Source organism: Xenopus laevis, chromosome 4L, assembly GCF_017654675.1.
Source record: "Xenopus laevis strain J_2021 chromosome 4L, Xenopus_laevis_v10.1, whole genome shotgun sequence".
Taxonomy (NCBI): Eukaryota; Metazoa; Chordata; class Amphibia; order Anura; family Pipidae; genus Xenopus; species Xenopus laevis.
In genome coordinates this window covers 95190154-95217398 of record NC_054377.1, presented here as the reverse complement: position 1 = coordinate 95217398, position 27245 = coordinate 95190154, and the positions used below count along the sequence as shown (strand labels likewise).

The 27245-nt window shown below is 38.7% G+C and overlaps 1 protein-coding gene and 1 long non-coding RNA gene across 8 annotated transcripts in view; one reads left to right on the top strand and one right to left on the bottom strand.

Annotated features, from left to right (window-relative positions):
• The window catches only part of dab2ip.L (DAB2 interacting protein L homeolog), a 168716-nt gene that overhangs the window by 62111 nt on the left and 79360 nt on the right, over positions 1-27245 (bottom strand). For 6 of the 7 annotated variants that reach the window (XM_018258489.2, XM_018258488.2, XM_041590502.1 and 3 more), the window contains exons 2-3: positions 23569-23696; positions 17228-17354 (exon numbers count right to left, since the gene is read on the bottom strand). In XM_018258489.2, coding sequence (XP_018113978.1) covers positions 17228-17354; positions 23569-23696 — 255 coding nt within the window. Of the gene's footprint in view, positions 1-7232; positions 8790-17227; positions 17355-23568; positions 23697-27245 lie in introns of those variants that run through there. The other variant, XM_018258492.2, reaches the window with a different exon arrangement.
• On the top strand, positions 28-26497 carry LOC121403063. The gene is made up of 3 exons (XR_005967019.1): positions 28-400; positions 3961-4014; positions 26013-26497. It is a non-coding gene; the product is annotated as an uncharacterized LOC121403063 (long non-coding RNA).

The following is a 27245-nucleotide window of genomic DNA, read 5'->3' as shown; positions in this document are numbered from 1 at the left end:
GGAAGCACCGGATGCTTCCTTCCTCCCCCTGCAGCCCCTACCTAAGCTTGTGACGGCTGCATTGATCGGCAAAAATGGAATCTGCAGCTAGCTGCCAAAACCAACATTATGGGCTTTTCCAGTGCACTCTCATCATAAGTGAAAGCTGAACTGGTTGAATGCCCAGCTTGACTTCCAGTCTTTATGCCCACTGGGAATAGCAGGCAGGAGAGTGGAAGACAAGAAACGCATATCTTTGTGCTCACATTCTCTGCACTTTAAATAGAGGGACAAGAGCATACTTCAACGTAGTTGTTCAGGCTGAGCTCTCCTTGATGCACATCTAACTCTATAATGAAGATTCTGCCGGTGCCTAGGACGGCTCCCTGCAATGCAGTATCAGACACATGCATTAAGAAAGGTACGTCTTAAGATCTGTTTTAATGACTTCATTGACTTTAAAGAAACTGAAACAATACCTTTTTTGTACAACCCCTAACTCAGCACAAATACAAGCCAGTAAAAACGAGCTGGCTGTTAATTTGTGTCTACAATTTGTGTACAAGCAATTTTCAGGTCAGTTCACTATATATTGGTCTGTGACTGGAAAACCATCACAGCAGGAGGCCATATTATGATGCTTGTTTTTCTAAAATGTGTGCAGTAAATGCGATCTCCTGATTGGTTGCCTTTGGTTACTAAACCTGTAGTAAAGGTTGCACCCCTTACTACATTATCATCAAGTTCATGCATTCAGCTTATATCATGCCTTGAATGCTGGGTATATAGGCATATTTCGTTGGGTATTCACCGATATCTGGAGGAAAGTGGTTGTATTGATAAAGTAGCCTGTGGTGCTCTCAGGTCACAGTAGTTTTGTCAAATTGAAAATGTCATCTTGTAATGCATCTTGTTGAGGTGAGGGGCATTGAGCAGCAGCAGATGAAAAAGTGAGATCTCCTCTGTACTTTCAAATCTATTCTCTCTCAGAAAACAAATGGAAAAATAGAAGATATGTCTTAGCCATGCATGGCTACATCGTACAGTATCCACCTATAGGGATAAAGCCCAGATTGCAATCAAATTCATGACTCCAGCACTCCAAGGCAGCAGTGGTAAACAATGAGCCATTAGGACGCCTACTTTTATATTATCCGAAAAAAATAATCACAAAATCTTAGTTGAATTATTATTATTATTATTATTATTATCTTGCACACCACAGTGCACCTGTGCCTTTTAATCATTTATATAATCATGTTTACTCGCACAGAATACCAATCAGTGTTAATGGTCACATTTACTTGCAAGCATTTTATTTACCAGCTCAGCTGAAGTAAGGGCAAAGCCCATGTGAAGCCATTCTGCTAGAACACCTATATAACACACAACGCCCAAACCCTTTTAAGCTGCTTAAGCAAGAAAACTGGTTGCAGTTAATCTGCATCTGTTGATAGGCGTTATTGACTATTATTTTACTTAAATACACTCATAAAGCATTTGTAAATGGGATCAGTCAAATAGAAATAAGCTGTTTCAACAAAAGGCAACCCTCTGGCTCTAGTAGTAGCTAATATCATATTAATAAATGCAACAAAGGAACACCCTGTGAATACATAAAGCTGTCATACTGACTTGTTCAATAAAGGGAACTCCTACTTACAAATAGGAAATATTGTATCACAATCATGAAGAAGGACTCTAAACTCTAATAGGAGTTCCCTTGTCTTAGCACTTTCCTGTCCAACACAGGCTTCTAATTTCATTCATTTCCTATTAACTAACTACACAACCTAAACCTTCATTTTATACAATTTTTCCAATTGCAAGGCAGCATGCATGGGTGGCAAGGGAACTGTCAAGATTAAAAAAAGATGGGAGATGAGCAGGATGCTTAAATATATAATTAGAGAAACACTAATGGCCCTAAAGGAGGCCACAGATGTAACAATTACAATCTTTCTTGGAGATGAGTAGTCAGATATACAGGTAGAAACAATAGAATTCTACCTGTATCTGACGATTCAGCATGAACAATAGCCGATGTTTGGGTGCCTTCAAAGGCACACAATCAAAATTTTCCGTCCAGCCCGATCTACAAGCCGACCGATAGCCAAGTCTTCTGCTGATATTGGTCAGCTTTTTTCCCACCATACACGCACCGAATCTCGTATGAAAATCTCGTACAATATTATCTGTGTGTCTATGGCCACCTTAAAAACATCAAACTCTATTTTGCAAAGAAACCTGCAGTGGATTTGTAGTGTGTGTACTGCTTTGTATACATTACACTGTAAAGGCACATTATTGCATTGCACCTAAATAATATATTAGTAGCTAACGATTAATATGAGTTTCAACTAACATTTTGAAAACACATGCATTTGAAAATACCATACTTTTATTCATGGACTCTATTTATGCTCTATGTGCATTTGATATGTGTATACATCCCAATAACTGAATACATCATTTTGCTTCTGATCACATCAGGGTTGTTCAAATACCTTTTGAAGGCAGGGTTGCCCACCGCACAAACCACAAATACCTTTTGAAGGTACATATGATTTTAAAATCTCCTGGTGATTAGAAAAGTCAAATTATCAAGTGGAATACTATGCAAAACTCTTAACAGATGAATTGTCAGGAATACACACTCATTTCTAAGACAAAATATTGCAAAATAGTCACTGAATGTAACATCCAGAAAGCATAAAGAAGATTGTAATCTGTAACAGTTTACACAAATGCTAGAATTTAACATTGCTTTTGTATATAAAAACACAACCATCTTGCTCTTAAATTTAACACCGAATAAAAATCAAAATTTGTGTACAACAGTAGAAGACAGGTTAAATGTTGCCCCTGCACCTCCAGGGGATGAACTGCACAGGAAAGGTCTTTCACATGGTCCTGTGCAGTGTGATAAAAAATTGCAAATGCATGTACATGTATTAGACACCACAATCCAAAAGGTTGGTGTTATGAATCACAAATGTTAATTAACTCAGTAAGAAGTTTGCAAATTGTACAGTAAAAAAGATGGAAAACTTGTACTAAACACTTAGTTCTCTGCAATAACAATAATAAATAATACAAATATTTTTACAAGAAATCAACGTATATTCCAGAACAATTTAAAAAAAACAAAAAACATTCTTTTTTATATTTTTTTATATTTAACATCTTTAGAGGTTGTTTTGCTTTTGCTAATACATGTATCTTATTTGACTTACATGTAAACGTTAAACTGTGATGTTGAAGTCTGTATATCCTAGAGGCTAATTTATACATTACAACCTGCTCATATCCCAAATACAATAAACCTGCTGAATATGAATGGGTTTATTAAGGTTATATTAAACAGATCAAAACCAAACTAGGACACTATGTCACCTTAGAAGATCTACATTAAATTGTTACTTCTGATCTTTTTATCAAAAGGAGCATGTAATATTTTTAGCTTCAAACACAAATATGCTGTTCCAAAGGCATAACAGTGTTTTGTTAGCAGATATTGGCATTAACAGGCAAAGGCAGTTCCTTATGGCAATTGAAGAAGCATTAACAGATTCCTAATACAAGTTATATTATAAGTGAAAGCAGAAATGTTTACACAAAACTACTGCTTCTTTTTCGCCCTCAACACTTTCAACTTGTGTGAGCTTCTTGTTCATTTATCTGCAATGTCTATTGTATGTCGGATTTTTTAACAATCATCTTCGGTCTCTATTGTATCAAAAGGACATACACTTGCTTTTCAAAACTTAATAATGATTGTATAATACTCACCATCGCTGAATAAACAACAATATGTCTTTAGAAACAGTGCTTAGTAATGTGACATGACAATATAGAACCCTGCTTTCAAATATAAGGGTATTAGAAGACAACTCTGACTTAAATAGCCTGAATTAGTCATAATAATGTTTCTGAAATGTTATATTGCAAAGCATTCATTTAACAGAAACTATATTACAGGAAACAAGACAGAAAACTGGACACTGTAGTAAAAAGCCACCAATGAAGCATCAGGTAATTACTAGATTAAATGGGCTGGCAGCAAAATTAAAAACATTATCTTGATGTCAGTATGCATTAAAAGCTGCCATATTGGCTGCCTCCTCTCAGTCATTCTCCAAAGACTGCAACAGGTCAAATAACCCAGTTGCCAAAAATGCATGATGAGGTTCTGGATATATACATATACACAAAAGGGGGAAATTATACACTCATCCGCACCACATTTTAATCCAAATCTAAATAATTGTATAAGTGTTGCATAACTTAATGCTAATATCGGTCCCATTTTTACTTGCCTTTTGCAGAGCTTTACCAGGGGAAGCTGTCACTGTTGACCCTAAGATAGCAAACCTAGATCATCACTTTAATTAAATAACACAAATCAAAAAAACAAAAACCAATGTTTGATTAAATATATCTGCTAAAACCTCATATCAAGATAACATACCTCCCAACTGTCCCGTTTTTAGAGGGACAGTCCCTCTTTTGACAGCTCAACCTGCAGTCCCTCATTTGTACTGGAAAGTCCAGTTTTTCTCTGCACTGAACAGTCAGAAAAAGAAACAATAATGTTTCCAACTTAATTGGCTTTTGGCAGAGAGCCCATAACAGCTACAGCAGGAGATAAGATACTTTTGTAACAACTTCGAAATAAGGAAATAAGTAATTGTAACAAGATAAGATAACAGGTCCCTTGGGAAAAGTTAGACTAACAGCTTAAAGGGCAATTCACCTTCATTAGCAAAACTGTAATAACTGAAAAAAAACCACAGAAATATGTTCAAACGTTTATAACCTACCAATATTTGTAAAATGAACATGGTAATTTGGGGGTGTGGGCACAAAAATTGGCGCGTGGTCAAAAAATTTCCGCAGAGCTAAACGTGACAATTTTTGCCCCTCTTTTTATTTCCAAAATGTTGGGAGGTATGAGATCATATGTGCAATTAGCCCTCCGTTGATTACATGTTACAAGCGTTGTATTCAGTATGTCCACAATGTGCAGCTCTGCCACTTGGCTATTCTATAAAAAGCTGCATCTCTGCAACAAGTAGGTCAATCCATAAGTGTTATTACTGCCTCCACAAAATGAATCTAACTCTAGCAGCTCAGACCCAAAAGCAACCAAATGGTTTGTTTCTGCTGTGAATAGTTAGATATGTATACATACAATAGCTATGTTATATGGACTAGTATTTTTGGTTTTGGAAGAGTAAAGGCCATTAAGGTCTAAAAATGCACTGTCAACTGCTGCTGATCATAATCATCATGTCTTGAGCCTGACTCAGTTCCATAGCACCTAAGGACAAACAATAAATTAGGCTTACGGGTACGAATTCTAAAGTAGATCCAAACAGCCCAAGACAGACAATAGTAAATAATAAAAGAGAAAGTAGATATTTTCAGTATGTATGTGTGTGTAGATCGTGTGTGTGTAGATTGTGTGTGTGTGTGTAGATCGTGTGTGTGTAGATTGTGTGTGTGTGTGTGTGTGTATAGAGTGTGTGTGTGTAGAGTGTGTGTGTGTGTGTGTGTTTTCAGTGTGTGTATATAGATAATTTCGGAGTGTGTGCGTGTGTGTAGATATTTTCAGAGTGTGTGTATATAGATAATTTCAGAGTGTGCGTGTAGATATTTTCAGTGTGTGTGTGTATATAGATAATTTCAGAGTGTGTGTAGATATTTTCAGAGTGTGTGTGTGTGTAGATATTTTCAGTGTGTGTGTGTGTGTGTGATATGGCCGCCTGCACTGGGAGCTCCCTCTAGGTCTAGAAGTGCAGAGATAGCTAGCGGGCTTTTTCTTTAAAACCATTAACTAGTGAAAACATCCAGCATATCATTAAACTGTATGTTCTCAGGATCACTATTATCAACATACATGGATCTCAACAAATTCTGCAACTTGATAAATGTCTGCCCTTTTTTTGGTAAGCTGCTACAGTACATAGGGAAAAAAACCTCATAGCACTGCTCTTACACTGTAGATTTGACCAAGAAAGTACGTTCATTGGAGTAGACAAACAATCCAGTATCTCTACACACATGAAATAGCGCCATACATAAACGATCACATTACATATATTATATGGAGCCACCTGGATTGTTGCAAGGGGAACCAACATAATAGAAAATGATGGACAGATACACAGTACAGGTAGTGTGCTCCAGGACTTGCATGCAGAACTGGACAAATTAATAAAAGATTCCAAGGGCTCAAGCCCCCTGTTTGCATATGCCATTAAGTTGCTATAGCTAATAACATAGCTTACAAACTTATACCTACAAACTATAAATAAAGGTGCCTCATGGAGAAAATGTGAATATTTCTATAGCAACAACATTTCGCAGCACTTACAGATTATACATCATTCCCTGCCCCAGTGGCGCTTATAAATTAAGGACCCTATCACATTCACATACAGTATGGTTAATTTTATTAGAAACCACTTAGCCTGTCTGTATATTTTTGTCAGAGGAAACAGACTAAAACCCAGGGAGAAAAGACAGAATCCTTGTGCTCTGGCTGGAACTGAACCTAGAACCCCAGCACTGCAAGAGAGTTGTGCTAATTCTTGAGCCACTGTGATTTTTGGAATGGCAGCATTCTGCAGCACTGAAGCTAGTGATCTATACATAACTCTATAACCACATCATTTATGTTGCTATCTAATATAACAACAGAAGCAGATAACATTCTACAAAGCTTTGTGCAGAAATGAAGAATGATGCAGGGACACAGAACTGTCAGGTCAGCATGTAGCTCCAAGAACTTGCTGTACTTTCCAACTCTATACAAAATCATACAATAAAATGTCTGCTAGCCAGCCAAGGAACACAATGATTCTTTACAAATATGTTATCACACAAAATATAAAGTCCTGAAATCACGGGAGCATACTGATCACTTCCCAAATCAGTACAGACTGCAAATGTAATGAATAAGTTGACTCCCACGTTGCTGAAGCGTTCATAGAAGATTTACAGAGTGATATAGAAATTACAGCTTTCTCTGAATGGCACAGGACTTTTGATCTGTATGCGGAAAAACTGATGGCACAAAAGGGTGGCATTTTACGAGTAAGTATTATATACACAGGGGACACACAAAATGCAGTATTTGAAAAGAGTAAAACTGGACATTGCAAGAGGCTACCAAAACTGTTGTGCCTCATTAACAAAAAATTTCCTTTACATTCTGAAAGAAAGGAGAAAAGAGAGAGCAGGTTTACCTGGGAACTGCTTTTTGGCTGAACATCACAGCGCTGGCTGAACACTGCTTTCAAACTCCAGGTTCCTGCACATGTTTGTCTTCCTGTCTGTACACTGCCTCTAGCTAGGAATGCAGAAAAGCCTGAGCTGAAGCTAGTTCAGCCCAATCTACAATTTGGGACAGCTAAACAATAGCTCATTGCACACTGAGTGCTATAGACTCTGGGAAAAAATTCTTCATACGTGCAGTGACATTCTAACAATGCAGCCTGCTATTCCTCCTGTCACAAGGGTGTGTTGTGCTCTATGGGAGGTGTACAGGGTGGGGGCTGGGGGTAAAGGGAACTTACTGTAACCAAACCTGTGTTTTACTAGATCAACTTTAAAGGTGCCTGTTTGATACGTTTACAAATGCCATGCACAAAGTTCTGTTGGCTTGTAGCTCACTTGTACTGAGCAGCGATATCCAGCTTGGATTACAATTCCAAAACCTTCCCCTTTGTCACACTGCCCAGGTGTTTCCTATAAGCTGCAAATTGATCAGAATATTGCTAGTAAGGTGAAAGTATAGAGGGTCTCTAATAGACTGCCATGTCTATTCTGCCCCTGAGTGACCAGCGACCAAGGTGCCTCAATGAATGTTGCAGACACAACACTGTATCCTGTGACTGGTAGTCTCTTCACACAGATGGAGCCACCAGAAGTAGAGTTGTGAAACACTTCCTGTAAACCATATGTGAGCAAAACATCAGGGATAAACCCTCAGAATTAGTGGTGGTAACAATGAAACCTTTATGGCTTCTGAGGTAAAGCCACACCCTTGTCCCACCTTCTTCCCATTTCTTCCACCCTTTTCCCGACCCCCTTTCACTTCTGTCCACCTTTATTTTCAATTTAATTTCTTTATGTGTATCTCCACGTGCAGCATTTCTTATTTGGAAGATTTTTTTTTCTAAGAACATGATTAGAACCTGTGCACCAAGCTAATGATTATGTTTGCAAAAGCTTTATATATACCCATGATACCCAAGGTACTGTTTTAATATTAGAGGGGGGGAATCCTTTTTTAAAATTGAAATTATTTGATTAAAATGGAGACTATGGGAGATGGCTTTTCTCGTAATGCAGAGTGTTTTTGGTTAAAGGGTTTCTAGATTATTCCCAACCCCTATTCCACTGTTCCTCAAAAGAAGCGAGCTACTTGGTCACACATTATATTTGCAGGGAATCTCAGCAAAACGCTCTGCTCTCCTGGAAAATACAGTTTAATTCCATCATCATCAATGTGCAAATTTATAGGTTTTTGTAGAAGGGGTATTTATCAAGAATGATCTCTGTATTACAAACAAATGTACAGAACTGGAGGACTTTTTTTTTTATTATTATTTTTTGTAATTTACTGGTTTTTGGTTATTCCAGTCCAGTTGCTCCAATATTCACCTAATAAAATTCAAGAACCCCCCCATTATTTATTTTGGCTCTGTTTATACGCAAACTGAAAACAAAGGTAATGGTTAAGCATGCAAATTCCATGCCATCACCACAACACTTAGATGGGCAAATAAACAGTAGGTGCCCCTGAAGAACACTCCCAGGGCCAACTTATTATCCACATATTTTACACATGGAAAGGGGAAAGATAGAAGTGACATAACAGTCAGTCTATGCAACTATTTGCCTCCATTGTAAGCGATTCAAAATAATTTAAATACTTGACATTTCCATATGACGGTTATCTATTAATTTAACAACTACATTTTCTTTTTAAGGTTGATGAATTTCCATTCCTTCAATTACATCATCTATGCACACTAGTTTTTTTTTATTCTATTTTATTAAATGTAATCTTTAGATGCTTGATGAATATGCAATAATACCAAGGTTTAGAAAAACTTGCATTTATTTAAAAATAAAACTAGTGTATCCAAAACTGCTGGACAAAATGTTAAAACCTGCAATAAACACCTACATGTATTACATAGTCTCAGTGATTTTACAATTATTTGTAACTGTAATTGCTAATGAAAGCAGTATCTGTTCCAGTATCTGTTCTGCTAGTTCTGACTACTAAAACAATGTAGCAGAAGACTGTGAAGAAGTATACAGGGCACTGTTGGGAAAAGACAAAAGAAAAGAATCTTGGCTGGATGACAACTGACTTTTGCTGCACAATCTTTCAAGATTCAGAAGGAGCTGTTCAATTGCAATTATGTTTATAAATAACTTTATATAAACACATTTAAATTAAAAAAAAAAATAATATTGAAAAATGTTTCTTAGAATTACATTTCCTTTCAATAGCAATATTTTATTTTAGGTCTACATCCCTTTTAAATTGGCGCAACTGCGAGCCACCCATGCCCATTTTATCAATTAACAATGCAATTCTCGGCTGTCCAATTCTACCCACTGCATTCCATAAAGGTCAGCTTTTCTGTTGTAATGGGGGTTTGCTCTAATTAAAACGATTTAATTCACTACACACCCACACAGCTATAAATGCCCAGTGGAGACATGGAACATTTCAGCACTTTCTTCTCGATTTAACAAACAAAACATTTATGTAAGCCTTTTAGGGCTAAAAAGTAATATCATTGCTATGATCTAAAGATATTGCAAAGGATGCAGTAACACCAGTAAGGGACCTGCTACTGTATACCATTATAGGTGTGGTTTGTGAACTACGTTATGCACATGGTTAAGTACTCCAATTAATTGCGAACGTAAATTTTGGCAAAAACAATCAAGGAACCAACACTCAAAGGCAGTTGCAACTGGCCAAGTCACTCATGTTTATTGTGTCAGATGATCAAACAAAGTTCGGGGGCATGCCCCTTTGTCAGGTGATACACAACCATTTTAAATACTGACAACACCCCTCTCCCTTAGTGTTTTGCAAAAAGTCCATCCCATATGGGGGAGGTGTGCTGTGGGTATTTACACTGCTAGGAAATGGTTGTGTACCACCTGATGGAGGGGATGTTGTTTGATCAGCTAACACAATAAACACAAGGGACTTGGTCCCCTTGCAACTGCCTTTGAGTTGTGATACCTTTTTTGCTTTTGCTTCACTGCTTGGTGGAGTGTCATCTGCCTAGAGAATCAAGCACCAGGCTATAGCTATGGTTGCCACCTGGCTGGTATTTTACCCGCCTGGTTGGTAAAAATGATGGTTGACCCCAATGTTATTAATAGGGAAAAAAGATAAATATATAGGAAGGCTGGTATTTTTGTCCAGAAAAGGTGCCAACCCTAGCTATAGCTGATTTATGCTGTGGCCTTCAAGCATGGGCAAAAATCATTATCATCGTATGCTTTTGGTTTTTAAATCTAAAGCACTCAGACTAAACTGCACAATGGTTGTCAGAGGACCCTGAAAATGAAGCCACAGTTGGCAGATTTCAAATGAACCAAACCACCAGGCCTGGCTGCTGTACTTTGCAATTTTTAGCCAGGTAAAGCGGTGGCTGCGGTTTTGTAGGGTCAGGGGGTGGGGGGCTGCATTTTGTCATCAGGGTTTCTACTTTAAAGCCACTTTTTATTACTTACCTTTATATTCAGGCCCTATTCTAATGCTTTTTCCACTCTCTAGTTCAAATCAATGAAACTGGAGAGGTGCTAATCAAAACGCTAAAGTCAATTTAAAGGTGAACTACTCTTTTAAACCTACCATAGCTCTAAAGTTGTACATGTATACAGAGATTATTAGACAAATCTTTTAATGTAGTATTTTCTTATGAAGTGCCAACATATTCTGCAACACTAATATCTCATCCAAACTGTATAACAAGTTCCGTGTTCTGCTTAATATAGTTCAGTCATTAAAAAAACATTCCTGAGAATGTATTAATGTTAGGGGGAAAAAGGTAAACATATTGTTGGTACCACTAATTGTTGCTGCATAATACCTTAAGTGTTTCTCAAAGCAGAAACAGATTGTAAATGTGAACTGCACCATTAGTATCCTTTACTGCTTCATGCATTCCCCAAACTGCTAAGGCACTGACCCATTTAGAACTGATGGAAGCAGCCATGTAACACTTCCTCCTAAAAGATGGCATTGACTGAACTGGGTAGTGCACTATGATAAAGTGCTTACATTCTAACGGAATCTGTAAAAAGTACCAAACATATCTAATCTCAATAATGGCCTTTGTCCTGCCATGGAGCCTAAAGGTGGCCATACACGGATAGATCCGCTCGTTTGGCGATGTCGCCAAACGAGCGGATCTCCCTCCGATATGCCCACCTTGAGGTGGGCAATATCGGGCTGATCCGATCGCGGGCCCTAGGGCCCAACGATCGGATCCTAGCGTTCGCCAAACGGGCGGTCGGATCGCGGGACCGCATCAACGAACAGATGCGACAGGATTTTTAACCCCATCCGATCGAGATCTGGCCGACTTTCGGCCAGATCTCGATCGGGGAAGCCCGTCGGGGGCCCCCATACACGGGCCAATAAGCTGCCGACTTGGTCTGTCGGCAGCTTTTATCGGCCTGTGTATGGCCACCTTAAGAAAATATTTATTGTGAGGTTTAAGGTATGACACAGATACAGATATTAATAAAAAAGCAAACTTTCATAGAAGTGCCATAGTGGCCGCCTGGCGCTTATGGTGTTAATAATCAAAGCTGAAGTCACCATCTGTGCAGATTTCAAATGAGTGTTTAATGGCAGCCTCAATCTTGCACGTAATGAAAGAGAAGCACAATGAGAATTATATTCTTTGACTCATCCAAAATCAATCCAATTCATTCTGTGCACAGATGGAGGAAGCGATATGTTGATGCCCAAGCAGCTATTATATCGTATGATAGAAGAAACAAACAGCAAAGAAACTTAGTTGACAATGAATGGAGACAGGATGAGTTTAAAAACTTTTAACATGTAAATTCTGTGCTTAATTATGCTCGGGTGGCACTGCAAAGGTCAGTGTACTGGGTGACTTATAAATCAGCCTACACATACATATATTTTACTAATGGAACAGCGCTGAAGAAACTTGGGACAATCATATGCCATAACACCATACAAATGTCAATGGGGGTTATACAAATACAATACACAAATTATATCCTTATAAACGGTGAGTAGCGATGCCTTCGGCCTCGTGCTTTTATATGGTCATGGAACTCCTCGGTGACTTATAATATCTTTATATTTTACAATAGGGGGTACTTTATTCACTATATAATACACAAGAGCCATGAACATCCTGTAAATTATATCCTTATAAATGGTGATTAGTGATGTCATCGGTTATAATGGGAGCTTAGCAATGAAATTTCTGTCACATGACTCACAAACGTGTATATTACAATAAATAAAGTACCCCTGTTGCAAAATATGAGGATATTAGAAATCATCTTGGAGTTCCATGACCTGTATAAAAACTGAAATTAAATATGGCATATGATTGTCCCACACCTTATTATTATACGTTTATACAGTTCCTAGATATTCTCCAGTGCTGCTATATGGTCATGGAACTACTCAGTAACTTATAATAGCCTTATATTTTACTTGAGGGGGTACTTTATTCACTATATAATGGCACAGGAGCCAGTGTAGATGAAAATAATTCACATTACAGGAATTTACATTCTAAAAATAGGAAAAAATAATACTCCACGTGTATCTGATCGAATTCTTTTGGTATTTAAAAGGGTGGAGTTAAATTGATGTAATAAATAATATGTCAGCATTACAATAAACACAATAATTCCACTGGTTAATGAGTGTGGTTGTACAGTAGCAGCATAATTATGTATCGGATATTTTTTGCACTATGGGAACAACAGTGTGACCTCAAATATTTATATAACAATGTAATGATATCCTGGCCAAAGTGACATTAAACCCCATTCGTCTAGCCAAAGCCAGACCAACACAAAACGGTGCCCCCCACACAGCTGTTGCTCCCAGCAACCCGACCCTCTCTTCCTCACTCCTTGCCACTGTAGCTCCACTCTCAGTAATCCTGATCCCTAGGGCTGAAGTTAGAGGAATAAGCACCATTGTGCCCCTTCTGCCCACCCCTAGCTACTACACCCCTGAGTTTTAGGTCTCTTAATGTCTTGAATTTTCTAAAAGAAAAATTCAAGAATAGTGTTTTGCCAGTTGGTGTGATATAGTCTCCCTTGTTGTGGGAAATTGTACATCTATATCCAGCAATTGAGTTGTTAGGAAAAGGTTCCCAAACTTTCAATGGCTTTGTAAACAATGAGCCTCATACTGTATGTAGCTACATCTAGCTATGAGTGGAATGCATTTCCTGCCTGTACATTGTAAATGGGGGCCTATGGGCAGGAACAAAAGGGAAGAAAAATGCTATTTAGAGTAGTCACCTGAGGGAATTCAGAGACTAGTGGGATGGCGATGTGGCCCACTAATATTAGCATAGATCTGTTATGTGATATGTAGCCCTTATACAATTAATTATACAATATAGTTATACTAGACATTAAGCCCGTTAAATTAACGGGTGCTAGAACATATGTAGAAAATTCGCCAGAGACGGTCCGTGGGGCACATGCGCAGTAGTTCGTCAGAGACAGTCCGTGGGGCACATGAAAATAAAAAATAAATGTGGCGCATAAAGTGACAATGGAAAATGCCATGACATGGAATTTCACAAAGAGGGACTTAGGCTTTAGCAAATATAACATTGTTTTTAGTATTGTTTTGTGTTAATCTTGCTTACTCCAATTTCACTTTACTCCATCTTGTTGAATTATCCCTGACTGAATATCCAGCTCTCGCGCTGTACCACCTGATGGAGCCTTCTCCCACCTGTGGCCCTCCAGCTGCAGAGGGCCCTGGCCTTTGGCTAATACTGGGAGTGGAAGGGACACAGGTAGGACACCCTGAATGATGTATGTGCAATTGACCAGTAACTATTTGGGCTGCAGCAGCTGAGGTATAAAATTGAGATGCATGAACTCTTGTGCCAACACCCCAAATATGAGGGGCCCTGCATGACGTGCACAGAATAGTGGGCCACAATGAGAGGAGGGATATGTACTCATATATAACTATGTATCTATGGGATTTGCACAGGACCTGCAGGGAGCTCAGCGCCGAGCACACAGAACATAAAGGGAGACAGCAAGAACTGTATAATGAGCTCAGCGAGTGGATGTGCCACTAATACAGAATGAAGGTGGAAGAATGTCGTTCCCAGGTTAGTGAGTAACTTACACACACTCCCGGGTCCCTAGCAAGTTACCCCGTGCTCCACTGAGCTTTCCCTTGGGGCTTGTGCCCGAGCGCTGCAAAGACCGCTCTGAAACAAAGGCACCAGGATGCGCGCTCACCCCTCTCGGTATATTGACACCTGAGCTCGTGCACTTACCTTCCAGCCCGTGCACTGCCGACAGCGCCAGGATCACGCACACAGCCGGGAGCATTTCGAAGCTTCCAACGGACCGAACTACCGCCAGTGAAAATGCAGGGGGGCTATCCACTCACTCATCTAATTAGAAAGTGTATCCAGATTCAGGTCCTTTCGGGACTACTTCCTGTCATGCGCAAGGCATTCTGGGTATAGTAGTTCCCGTTTGGTGTGTCAGAGGATTATTGACAGGACTTTACACAAACATTTTTGTGTTGATCTGCCCACAAATAAAGCGCTCAGGAAAACTTCAATTTCTGGCATGAAGTATTAAGCGCCTGCGCAGTAAGTCTTGTTTATGGTCTCATTGCTGAGCGGTCACACATCCATGCTGGGATACGCTGAGCACTGGATTGGCCTAGTACCGACTTGCTCGCTTCCTATTGGCTGCGCGGCGCTAGAACATATGTTGCTATGTTGCTAGGAGACGGTCCGTGCTGCACATGCGCAGTAGCGCATTTCCACGGACACAGGGACTGGGACTGGACGCAGAGACACTTGGACTTTATTATATAGGATAGTACTGATGTCATCTTTAGCCTGAAGCACCGAGCTACTGTCTGTTACAGTACAAGAGTTTCATGCTCTTATAGTACAGGTATGGGACATGTTATATAGAATGTTTCAGACCTGGAATTTTCTGGATAAAGGGTCTTTCTGTAATCTGGATCTCTATACCTTAAAAAACAATTTAAACATTAATTAAACCCAATAGGGTTGTTTTGGCTCAAATAAGGATTAATTATATCTTAGTCAGCATCAATAACAATGTACTGTTTTATTATTACAGAGAAAAACAAAAATTATTATTTTTATATTTGAATTATTTGATTTAAATGGAGTCTATGGAAGAAGGCCACCCCGTACTTCGGAGCTTTCTGGTTTAATGGATCCCATACCTGTATACCTAGTACATAATAAGGATGTTATAGGATCTATATACACAATAAAAGGTAATATAATACATAAAATCAGTTAGCTGAATGGAGAGTTTATTCACCACAAATATGTTCCAAAATTATGGTCACACCAATCCTTTTGTCCCTATATACAAAAAGTTTCTCCCCAGGCTCTTTTTTTGATGGGTGCATTGCTCCAGCCTCCACTTTGTTTAAAGAGAAGCTTATTGTATGATGTACTTGTATGATGTATGATTGACATATTGTCAATTTCCCAGCTGCCACTGGTCATTTGACTTGTGCTCTGATAAACTTCAATCACTCTTTACTGCTGTACTGCAAGTTGGAGTGATATCACCCCCCTCCCTTCCCCCCCCCCCCCAGCAGCCAAACAAAAGAACAATGGGAAGGTAACCAGATAACTGCTCCCTAACACAAGATAACAGCTGCCTGGTAGATCTAAGAACAGCACTCAATAGTAAAAACCCATGTCTCACTGAGACACATTCAGTTACATTGAGAAGGAAAAACAGCAGCCTGCCAGAAAGCATTTCTCTCCTAAAGTGCAGGCACAAGTTACATGACCAGGGGCAGCTGGGAAATTGACAAAATGTCTAGCCCCATGTCAGATTTCAAAATTGAATTTAAACAAATTTGTTTGCTCTTTTGAGAAATGGATTTCAGTGCAGAATTCTGCTGGAGCAGCACTATTAACTGATTCATTTTGAAAAAAATTTTTTCCCCATGACAGCATCCCTTTAAGCACACAGTCCCATAAGCCAGGCCCAGGGCAAGCCAATCAAGCACCTAGGCAACATGGCAGGTAACCTTGTTCCCCCCATGCGTGTGCTAAACGTGCACGCGCACCCTCACATCGAGGGCGAGGCAGTGACATAGGGGAGGCGGCAGAGGGGAAGGTCGGAGTGGGGAGGAGAAGCAGCAGCGGGAAGGGCTGGAGTGGGTAGGGGAAGTGGCAGAGGGCTGGAGTGGGGATGGGAAGCAGCAGATAGAGGGTAGCGACTACAAACTAGGGGTAGGAAGAAAAGGTACCTGCATAGCTCCCCCCAATTGTTGCACTCTTCTGCTTACCCCTAGGTCCTAGAGGGGAGGAACATTTTATTTTCCTCTCTATTTCCTTGCTTATTTTTTTTGGAGGGCAACACAGACAAATGCCTCTTGGAAACATTCATTTCAAATAGTTCAATGTGAATTTAGGTGAAGAAAGCTTAAATAAACTGAGAAAGATGCACAATCTACAACTGCCCTCTAGGGGTGGCTACTGACAGTAATAATGCCAGCTAATAGCTTGTATGCATATTTGTAAAGCCAATAACTTTGTAACTTATTATTTCTTCGGAAACTGGCAGTGGGTGTCAATTACTAACAATGGGCCGTTCACTGCTTTGAACTTCAGATGTAAAACATAAGTTGGATTCAAAAGGCTATGTCAGTGTTGGTTTTCCAGCTTTCTAACCAAAGCTGTCATGTACCTGATAACTTTGCAATAGGCCTAATTGTAACATTTATAAGAAAATATTTCTAAGTGGTATTATTCAGAGCTAAATAGAGCCCATACAAGGTGTGCGTATATATATGCTTGAGCTCTGTTTGGGTGTTAGTAGCAGGTGGCTCCCCAAATCTACTTTGTGCTGTTTATTGTCAGTTTAAGGCTTAATATTGTTTGATGCAAACATGAAATGAGAGAAGTGGTAGAAAACGTACCCAGCTTGGCAGCACCCTCCGGTGGGTAGTCAGGAAATGGACCTTCTGATGGGACACTCACAGTCCTACGTAGGCTCCTACTTTTGCTGGATTCTGAATGTAAGTCCTGTGCAGTTTCCCCAGGCATCTACAATAAGAAAAGGCACAGACATAAGAACAACTTGGTTCAGTAATGATCCCTGCTAATCTCCTTCCAGCTAAGAGAGATAAGGCAGTCCCCAATTGATCTCTTTATCCTGTATGTGATTATAAGCCATGCAAAAGAGCTGCCCTATGTTTGCATTTAAGTAACTAAAACATACCCTCTAGTGGTGGATGATATACAGTGCCAGAGAACAATGTCTATACCTTACAGAAGAATCAACAATATACAACAATGTGTTCTGTACTCTTGCTAGACTGCTCAAGGGGATCAATCATGGATGTTCACGCTGTGATACTGCAGCTGTTGTTCACCTAAAATTGCCAGTATCAATGGTGTAATAATAACAATAATAATAAACGTTCAACAGCAGGAACGGCACAGGTTGGCAAACCCTAAGGAATGTCTATTTCATTAAGCCTGAGTAATAATTAAAAAAAAACAAAAAAACGCAAGAAGCACTTTACATGACACACAATAACAAAGCAAAATGTATGGGTAGAAAATAATATAATAACAATTGAATTAGCTCAATTTGGTCCACTGTGTGGTTGGCCAAATCAGACAAATATCTGCTGCCACAATTCTGATCTTTCTTGGAAAAGATCTTTCCAAGAAAGATTGTTCGTTTCAATACACACGTGTAGAGCTGAATCATCAGATATACAGGTAGACACAATAGAATTCTACCTGTATCTGACAATTCAGCAATAACAAAGGCCGATGTTCAGGTGCCTTCAAAGGCACCCAATAAAAATTTTCCGCCCAGCCCAATCGATGAGCCGACCGAGATCCAAGTCTTCTGCGGATATCGGTCGGCTCTTTTCCCACCATACATGCACCGAATATAATACGAAAATTTGTTTTGTACGATATTATCTGTGCGTCTATGGCCACCTTTAGCCTTGTGTCCAAAGGGGCATAATGTGATGTCTCATGTGGCACAATAAGATGGAAACAGAAAAACAAGAATAATTCTTTGACAAATGTTTGCCCAAGCCCAATGTCATGCTATCTCTCCTTCCCATTCTTTTTTTTGTACGTTTGCTTTCCCCTTTATCTTCCAAGTTGCTCCAATACGCTAAACCCCATAAGAGAACTTAAGCGAAGTGCCCTTCACCCCCTAAACTGATCCATTAGGGAGCAGAGTGGCTGAAGGAAAGGTGTGCTTAGAAATCGGATGAGGATTTGGAAACCAGTTAGGAAGAGCGGTATAAGAGTACAGATATCTAGTTCCCCATGCACAGTTCCCCAATGCTCATTAAGCCTAATTATTGTTATTATCTATTATTTTTATATTGTTATAGTTGCATGGAGCACTAACCATTCAGTGCCACATGTGGTACCTTTTACCTCCAAAAAAAAGTACCATTGCGCTGATGCCACAGATTCTATGGTTCCTTTTAAAGGCATTAATGAGATTAGTCATCATTTACATCGGGTTCAGCAGAGTTTACAATCTAAGTACACTATTGCATACTGCTAGACTAAACCCACACTAACACTGGAAAATATACAAACTCCATACAAATTGGAATAAATCTGCACTGCCCAAGGATAATGACGACAAGGCTTTACCACTTGCTAGAATGTTGTTTTGACATATTTAGGCACAATACATTAGACCATGGCTGTCTAACAAGAGGTCAAATACAAAAGTCCTCTGCACTCAACCCATTATCAATATATTTAAGACAGCGACATTTTGTGCATACTGCTACTAAAAAATGCCTTACCAATTTTCAGTAGCAGTATGCACAAAATGTCGCTGTCTTAAATATATTGATAATGGGTTGAGTGCACAGGACTTTTGTATTTGACTATATGTATTTTGTGGTCACAGCCTCATTGCACCCCCGCCTAATGGTTTTAAAAAATAGTGGTGAGCACAACTTTCCCTTGTTTGTTATTGTCTAACAAGAGGCCCACTGGCACATAGGTGCCCCTCCAAGAGAGTGAATGAATTTAGACAGTGCTTATAAAACTTGGCCTAAATCAAAGCTGTCCAATAGGGATCAGATGTGACCTTTAAAGGGCTTTAATGCCCACAGTCTGATCTAGGGCTCCATATACTTCTCTGTATGACACCTCTTTAATATAAAAATTGTCCATTGAACATGTGATATGGCACACTGCATGTAAGATTTTGCACAGTGCTGGCCTAAATACTGCTCCCAGAAACAAATGTACTGCATATTGATCCAGGATCTCTAATTAGGCTTGTCTGGTGAATTGTCTTCTTGAAAGCTTGTGTTAGAGGACACAAAGGCCTTTTGCATAGTTCTTCCTAATAGCAGTGGGAACGCTGCATGTCAAACACAAGAATGATTATGTAAGAGACAGCTTTCCTTGTAAGTGCCAATCACTTGCTCCACTTTTTAAGAAGCAAGTGTTAAAAGGTAATTGCATGGAAAAGCAAAAAGGGGAATAAAAACCAGCAAGAGAAATAGCCTCCCAGCAGCTCTGGGCACATGGAAACATTTTTGGCAACGAGATTGGAATTGAGAAGGGCTCCCTTCTGTGTGTTTGTGATTAGTCACAGTGCTAAGCAATCAGCTCTCCCGCTTCTGACAAATTATTGAGAAGCAATATGCGTGCTACTATGGGATGTAGCTAAAAAACTTAAACAAGACTAATGACATGATTACTCAGGACAGCTATGGGAAATGGTAAAATTGGATATTTAAGCCAAGCATTGACAATAGCATGAATATTAGGCAACCCTAATATATATTTCTAGATGATGTAGAACATTCAGTTAATAATCTAAACTATTAACCGTTGAACATTTCCTGGCCACTCTATGTGTAACATGCCATAAGAGCATTCCAGTCTGACTCGCTGCCTTTCCTTGAATCTGATTTATTTGATCAAAAGTAGAAAAGTCAGCCCATGAACATGCCATTAAGATGATATATTGCTCCAGTTACTTCCTGTTGTGGATGTTTGAATTTTAATGGCCCAATGGTCAATGGATGCAGTTTTTTTTCCTGAATGGCAAGAATTTACTTATATGGAGATGTGCAACGTGAAGCAAAATGTCATGTGACATTAACCATAAAGTGATACGCACACTAAAAACCTACTTTTCAAAATATTAATGCACCTATAGGTCACATTGATTGATTGAAAGTACTTCATTGGTGAGTAATTACTTGAAGTTTCTAAACCTGACTATTTTGTCAATCTGTCAGTTAGAGATTCTAAAGCTAACAAACTACTGCTGCACAAATATGAAATATGAAAGCCCTCTCATAGAGGAACATCAGATAGTATTGTAAAAGCATTTAATGGCAAGATTATAAATAGCATGCAAACACAAAGTTATGATAGATTAAAAAAGGTTTCACTTCTGGTGTCGGTATCCCTTTAAAGGAACAGTAACACCAAAAAACAAGGGTGTTTTAAAGTAATGAAAATATCATGTACTGTTGCCCTGCAATGGTAAAACTGATGTGTTTGCTTCAGAAACACTACTATAGTAAATATAAACAAACTGCTGTGTACAAATTGAAAAAAGGCTATATGGCACAGGTTAAATAGTGGATAACAGATAAAAGCCTTATGTTCTACACGGCTTATCTGCTGTGTAACCTGAGCCTTTTCTCCTTTGAATGGCTGTCCCATTGCAGTTTATTTATATAATATACAATAATAGTGGGTTGTGGGAGCACTCAAAAGGCTAAGTTAAAATATAATTTATATTTAAGTATAATGGAAGTGCTATTTTTCAATGCACAATTCTTGGTTCCCTGTTTGACAAATAATTCAGTATAAATGCAAGTGCATATGTTTACAAAACAGGGGTTTTTAGTTACAAAGTTAGGATCATAAAGTTGATAAGCCACCATACCACATCAAGGTAAACCCCACACGGTGGTCCCTAACTTGTTACCTCTGGTCATAGTATAGAGGATCTAGTTCCTCTCTGCATAGTAGCATTAATCGAAGTAAAAGTCTGCTAAACCTTGGTTTCAGTCTGAAGGCTAAATCCTCCCCGCCGCTGACTTGTGGCTTTTAGGAGAGAGTGATTACCCAAACCAACAGCCATTTTTTAAAAAAAATGCACAAATGTAAAATGTATATAAATGTAATATGTATATAAATGTATTATTTATATGAACAATAGTAGTGTTTCTGAAACAGAGCAGTTTTACCAGTGTAGGGCAACACTGCATTATATTTTTATTACTTTAAAACACTTTAATTTGTTGATGTTACTGTTTCTTTAAGATAATGATAAACAAAGATGAGACATGGGGCGATTCGCCAATAAGGCGAGTGAAGGCTTTCGTCTCAGACGGCAACGCCCCACTAGGTACCAGGGTCAGCAAAAATGCCGCTCCTGATACTAAAACCGGAATTAATGCACCTATAGGTCAAACCGGAAATTTGTCTCTTCTAGCACAGAGAGCACAGTTAGGCTCTCTGCGCTAGCGTACTGGCCCTCTCTGCCGCCCTGGACCCCCTCAGGAGCAAAAAGGTAAGCGTATGAGGGAGGGGGGCGGCAGCAAGTGCTGCTGCCTCAGGCGGTGGAGGGGCCAGGATCGCCCCTGGATGAGACTGTTCTTTATTTTGACCATCCTCGCACGAGAATAGTCATGGGAGAAATGCAAGAAATCTCCTTGTTTGACTTCACTTTTGAGTTAACAAGATGAATTATACATTCATTACCTCACATACCAATTAAATTGAATTTTCAGTGGAGTTGCTGTACCTAATGCCATGTCCCTTGATGACGACTCCCAGCATTTTGGAAGTAACGTCACAGTAGCAGAAATCAGGGTACTTTTTATTTTTTTATTTTTATTGAAAGCTGTGCCCATGAAATTGAACCAGGTTCCAACATTGTTGGGAACTCGATACAAACCCATAAACTGGCATTAGTCTGCCCAAATGATTTTGAAACTGTAACTGTTCTGCAATTGGTTTCTTTGTCTTTGAGAAATGTATCAACTAATGTAGCAAATTATAACAGTTCAGAATCTGCATCTGGATTGCTGAGCTAAATACCAAGACAAGAACATTCAAGTTTGAACTCTTTAATAAATACACACATGCAGACAAGGCTTTCTGTAAAAAAAAAAAAAATAATGAACAACAATCTTAACCAAACGTTTAGAAAGTAAACTATATGCACAACTGGAGGAATATATTTTAAGAAATATGCCACTGAATAGTCTGCAGCACTCCTCAGATCTATTGTAAGAAGAATATAAAGAATGTGCAAGATTCGGAAGGAAACCCCAATGAGTGAGAATAGCGAGTGCTATTGCAACATTGCACATGAAGCTGCTATATAACAAGTGAAAATTGCTCTGTCCCCAAAAATAAAGTTTAATTTAACAAACATGCTCAAGCTGACAAGTGGTCAGTGTGACCTTTTGCTAGCCCATTGCTTTTACACTTGTGACATTCAGTCATCTGACGTCTGTGCTAGCATGTGGAGGTGCAAAACAATTTACACAGGTGACAGAAGAAGAGCCCACTCAATATGTCATGACCATAGGGCAACAATTGCTTCCCCCCTTCCCTGGCTAAAGGGGCTATGATTATCTTTACACCCTGACAATAATTTACTTGGCACTGAAAGGAATAGGCAGAAACATTACCGTACATTTACTCTATGAAGGTTCCCTGCTGTTCCAGTTAGTACTTTGAAAAGTCACACTTTCAGAACAATGTGGGTGTGAAGCTTCTGAATTTGTAGTGATATTCTCATGATTACAGTGTTGGCAACATTTAAAGGTCACCTAAATCCAATAATGAATCATTCACTGTGCTCTTGTGAGCACTTCTGCAGTTTCTATTTTAAAACACTTTAAAGATATTATCAGTAGATAATTCTGACTTTTGGTTTAGCAGCTCTCTTTGTCCCACAGGTGAGTAAGTGAGAGTAACAGGCATAAATCAGATTACTAAAAGATCCCAGTAATAAGAAAGTGGGGGGCTCAGAAAGCAGTACATTTAAGACATAATTGCATCATAATAATAATAATAATATGTACAGTGCCTAAACAAAGCAGATAGTAGTTGATTGGTTAAACGGAGTGATTGGGTTGTTGGTTTGTGTACCAAACAGCTGATTGGGCCTGCCACGCAGCCACAAGGATGGCTTCACCAAGTTGCCAATCAAATAAACAGATTTCTTTATGTATCACCAGCTTTTGGGCCAGTTAAAGACAATCAGAGAGCTCACCTCATCCTCACGGTTTAGGAGCACCAGTTGGCTTTCTGTCAGGATACAGTACTTGCGCTCCCATGTTGTGCTTTCTGTGTAGGGCGACTGACCGCATGATAGTCTGTGTGTAGGTGGCCCTTTCACATCTATTAAATGCAAAAGAAACAAAACATTTCAAAATGATTTCAGATATGGTCAGTCAATCCAAATATACTTAATATTTACAATATCGAGTAGGATCTGAGACACAACCCTTCAATGTAAAAATGTTATCATTCTGCAGCCTTCAAGGTCTGATAATTGGCTGGCTTCTGCTATATTGATTTAATCGGTAGAACAAGTAGTGCGTCTAGAGCAGTGGTTCCCAATTGGTACCAAAACAAGGAGCAGTGGTTGGGGGCTTAGTCTGAAAGCATTAGTTTGAGATGCCTATTCACTATTCTATGTACTAATATATACTAGCAGGAACGTAACAGAGTGGGATTTCTATGTGAATTTGATTGTTTATATGTTTTGGAACTGTGGCTGATACTGCAAATGTTTCCATATATCAGTAAATATGTTATGAGCTAATAGGGACCCTATATAACAGTTCAATTTCAAAGGGAGGGCTTAAACCAAAAAAGTAAACTAGTCTAGAGAATAGCAAGGACAGATGAATATGGATTTAAATAGCAATTACATTAACAAATAACTTTATATCCCAGTAACATATAACATAAGAACTTAAATTATCGTTGAGGTAATTTCTCCTGTTTATAGTAGTATTATAGCAGCATTGTCTAACAATGCAAGGATTTGCTGTTAAGTGGGGATTTAAAGTAAAAAAAAAAAATATATATAAAACAATATTCATAGTGGTCTTCTGGTCATTTAATATTTTTTGGGGCTCATTAGATATTTGCAGTTGGGATACTGTGATACTGCTTGGCAGGCTTTAGCACAACAGCTCTCTTTCAAGACCCCTTTACGACACAACCCAGACCCAGGTTGTTGCCAACCCCAATTACACTTTTTTTTTTTAGAAAGGTAGCAACAGTACATGCATTACTTTATCCTTTTAACCCAAGGGTTACTTGACTGGTATTAGAAGTACTGTATAAAAATGTGAATATCTTAGAAACAAAAATGAATGTAAAGTTCAAAAGTTCTAGGAGAAGCACCCTGAGTACGTTTTGGATCCCGCGGATCCCTTTTAAGTCTAAGGAAAGATATCATATTTGTAGACCTATGAAGGCAAATCGGCATATTCATTACCTTCACTTGTCTCAGGAAAGCCGAGGAGAACAACCGTTACATTAAGTTATAAATGTTCCAATTTTATTATAGCTGTTTTTTGCAACCATTACATCAAAAATATATCATTAAAGACAGTTTTACAGAAAACATTATTCCTGGAAAAGTCAAACTGAAACTGCTTTGTTGTATTGTCCTGTCTAAACACTAGAGGGCAGCCACTAACAAGGAAAACCTGGCATACAGAATACTGTAGGAACAGACCCATTCCCCCCCCCCCCCCCATTTAGGACACACACACAGAATACAATAAAGCTGGGTCTTCACCACAGAAAATTACAAAAGTGATCTTATTCCAATACTTTGAATGAAGCTCCAGGGTAGAATATATATAAAAAGATATATTAACAAATAAAATAAATATAAGTACATGTGTTTGTAAGAGAGAGAGAGCCTGTAAGAGAGAGTGCATGCAAAAGAGAATGTTTAAGAGAGCACGTGTAAGAGAGTGCTTGTAACAGAGAGCATGTGTAAGAGAGAGTGTGTGTGTAACAGACGGAGCGTGAGCGAGAGAGAGAGAGCGTGAGCGAGAGAGAGAGCATTTAAGAGAGAGTACGTGTAGACCTGCAAGGTTGTATCTGACTTCACATTGGGGAGGACAAAATGACATTCTCTGCTCATTTATTTACAAATGTGTGTACCTTAATTTACACTAAAGTCATACATGGCAAACTAGAAGCAGTGTCTGGCTGGGCGTGTCTCTTGGATACACTAAATGTTAGGTAGGATTTACACGAGGAATAGGTAAAATTGAGGGATGCTTTTTCAATCTCAACTACTATGATAGATCTAATCAGAATATTATGCGGCTAAAGCTCAAAAAAACACAAAGGTTCTTTCAGCTGGTCCCGATATAAATGTAATTTGTTTTACTGGTCAGTAATCCATGCAATATATTCAGATAGAATTCAGACTAGATGTTGCAATATAAGGTTCATGCCTTTTTAAAGTGTTGCCACTCTAGCTGAGACTCAATTCAGACATCCACAGAACAATTATATTGGTTCATTCAGAAACTGAATGTTTTTATGCATTAAAATGTTGTACCTCCTCAGAATTACGCCAGGGAAGTTAAGAAAGTCTGCTGCAATTCCAGGGGATTTGGGGAAACAATGATAATTTTCTTTACAAATCTCTCTCTCTTTTTTTTTTTTTTTTTTTAATAGAAATACAGAAGTATCAAGTAGGACCTGCTAGCATGAACTCTGCAAAAAGGAAGTAGGAAGAATGTTTTTATTTCTAGTGAACAGAAAGGGGAATTTATTTTACCTAATAAAAACAATGATGTGACAATATGAATATAAGCACTGTATAAGGAACACACCCAGTCTACAAAGAAAAAGAAAATTCCACTAGTGGGGGAAGAAAGAAGAATGTATCTATATACACCAGCATCAGATTCTTCATTATCTACAATGGGTCAGAAACAAAAAGAGGGTCATCTGTGCTCCCTATGAAATCACAGGTCAAATTTAACCTGTTGTGATGCTAATTTGGGATAAGGACTAGATTGACGACTGGAGACGCCCTCTTAACACGCTTGGCTTGTTACTTTGCCTGATGGGATAAGGGAGCTAAGGGAAAGACTTTCTTTCCCATGGTTATAAATATTCAGTGTACTGCTTGTGTTACAGGGGAACAGGGGCATGGTACACAATCCCAGAAATAATTTAAGAGTTTAAAGCAAATAGTTTTTTTCTTAAATCATGCAGGGGCTTCAAAAGCAAAACTGTTCAAAATCTCTCTGAGAAGAGGCCTATAAAATGCAAACATCTAATTCCAGCACAGACGGATACACGTTGGTCATTTATTTGGAGATTCTATACCAATCTGCCGTCCCTTTCATGCTTTGTTATGATGTGCTAGCAGCCAGTTGTGCTACAAACCAATAGATTTAGGAAATGTATTTATTAGAGCAAAGGGAGAGCAGCATCTGGCAAGCTCAGCACAGCAAGCTGACATTCATTAGACTAGTATGGATGACTTGTAAAAGGCTCACATGGCCAGTAACATTAATGGCATTTGATCTGCTCATCTGGAGCATTTCAAATTAAATATGGCAAGACTTGCAGAACAGAATGGAAACAACCTATGGAATATTTAATATGATTTAATGCAGATCTAATCCATCTCGAAGCACTTAACAGAACAATGAACAGTATTATTGAAACATCACATTACTGCAGATTGACTGCTTCTTTAATGCACTGAAGTAATAATGGTATTATTAAAATAACAGTTGCATCTACATCTACAGATTTGGGCCATGCTTTGTCTTTATCCACCATCTCTTTTGTCTGCCTTTAATAGATTTAGACTATAACCAGTCACATGAGATCTAATAACCTCATAGGCATCTGTTATTCAATAATGAAAATGATTGCCAATTGGTTCTTGAC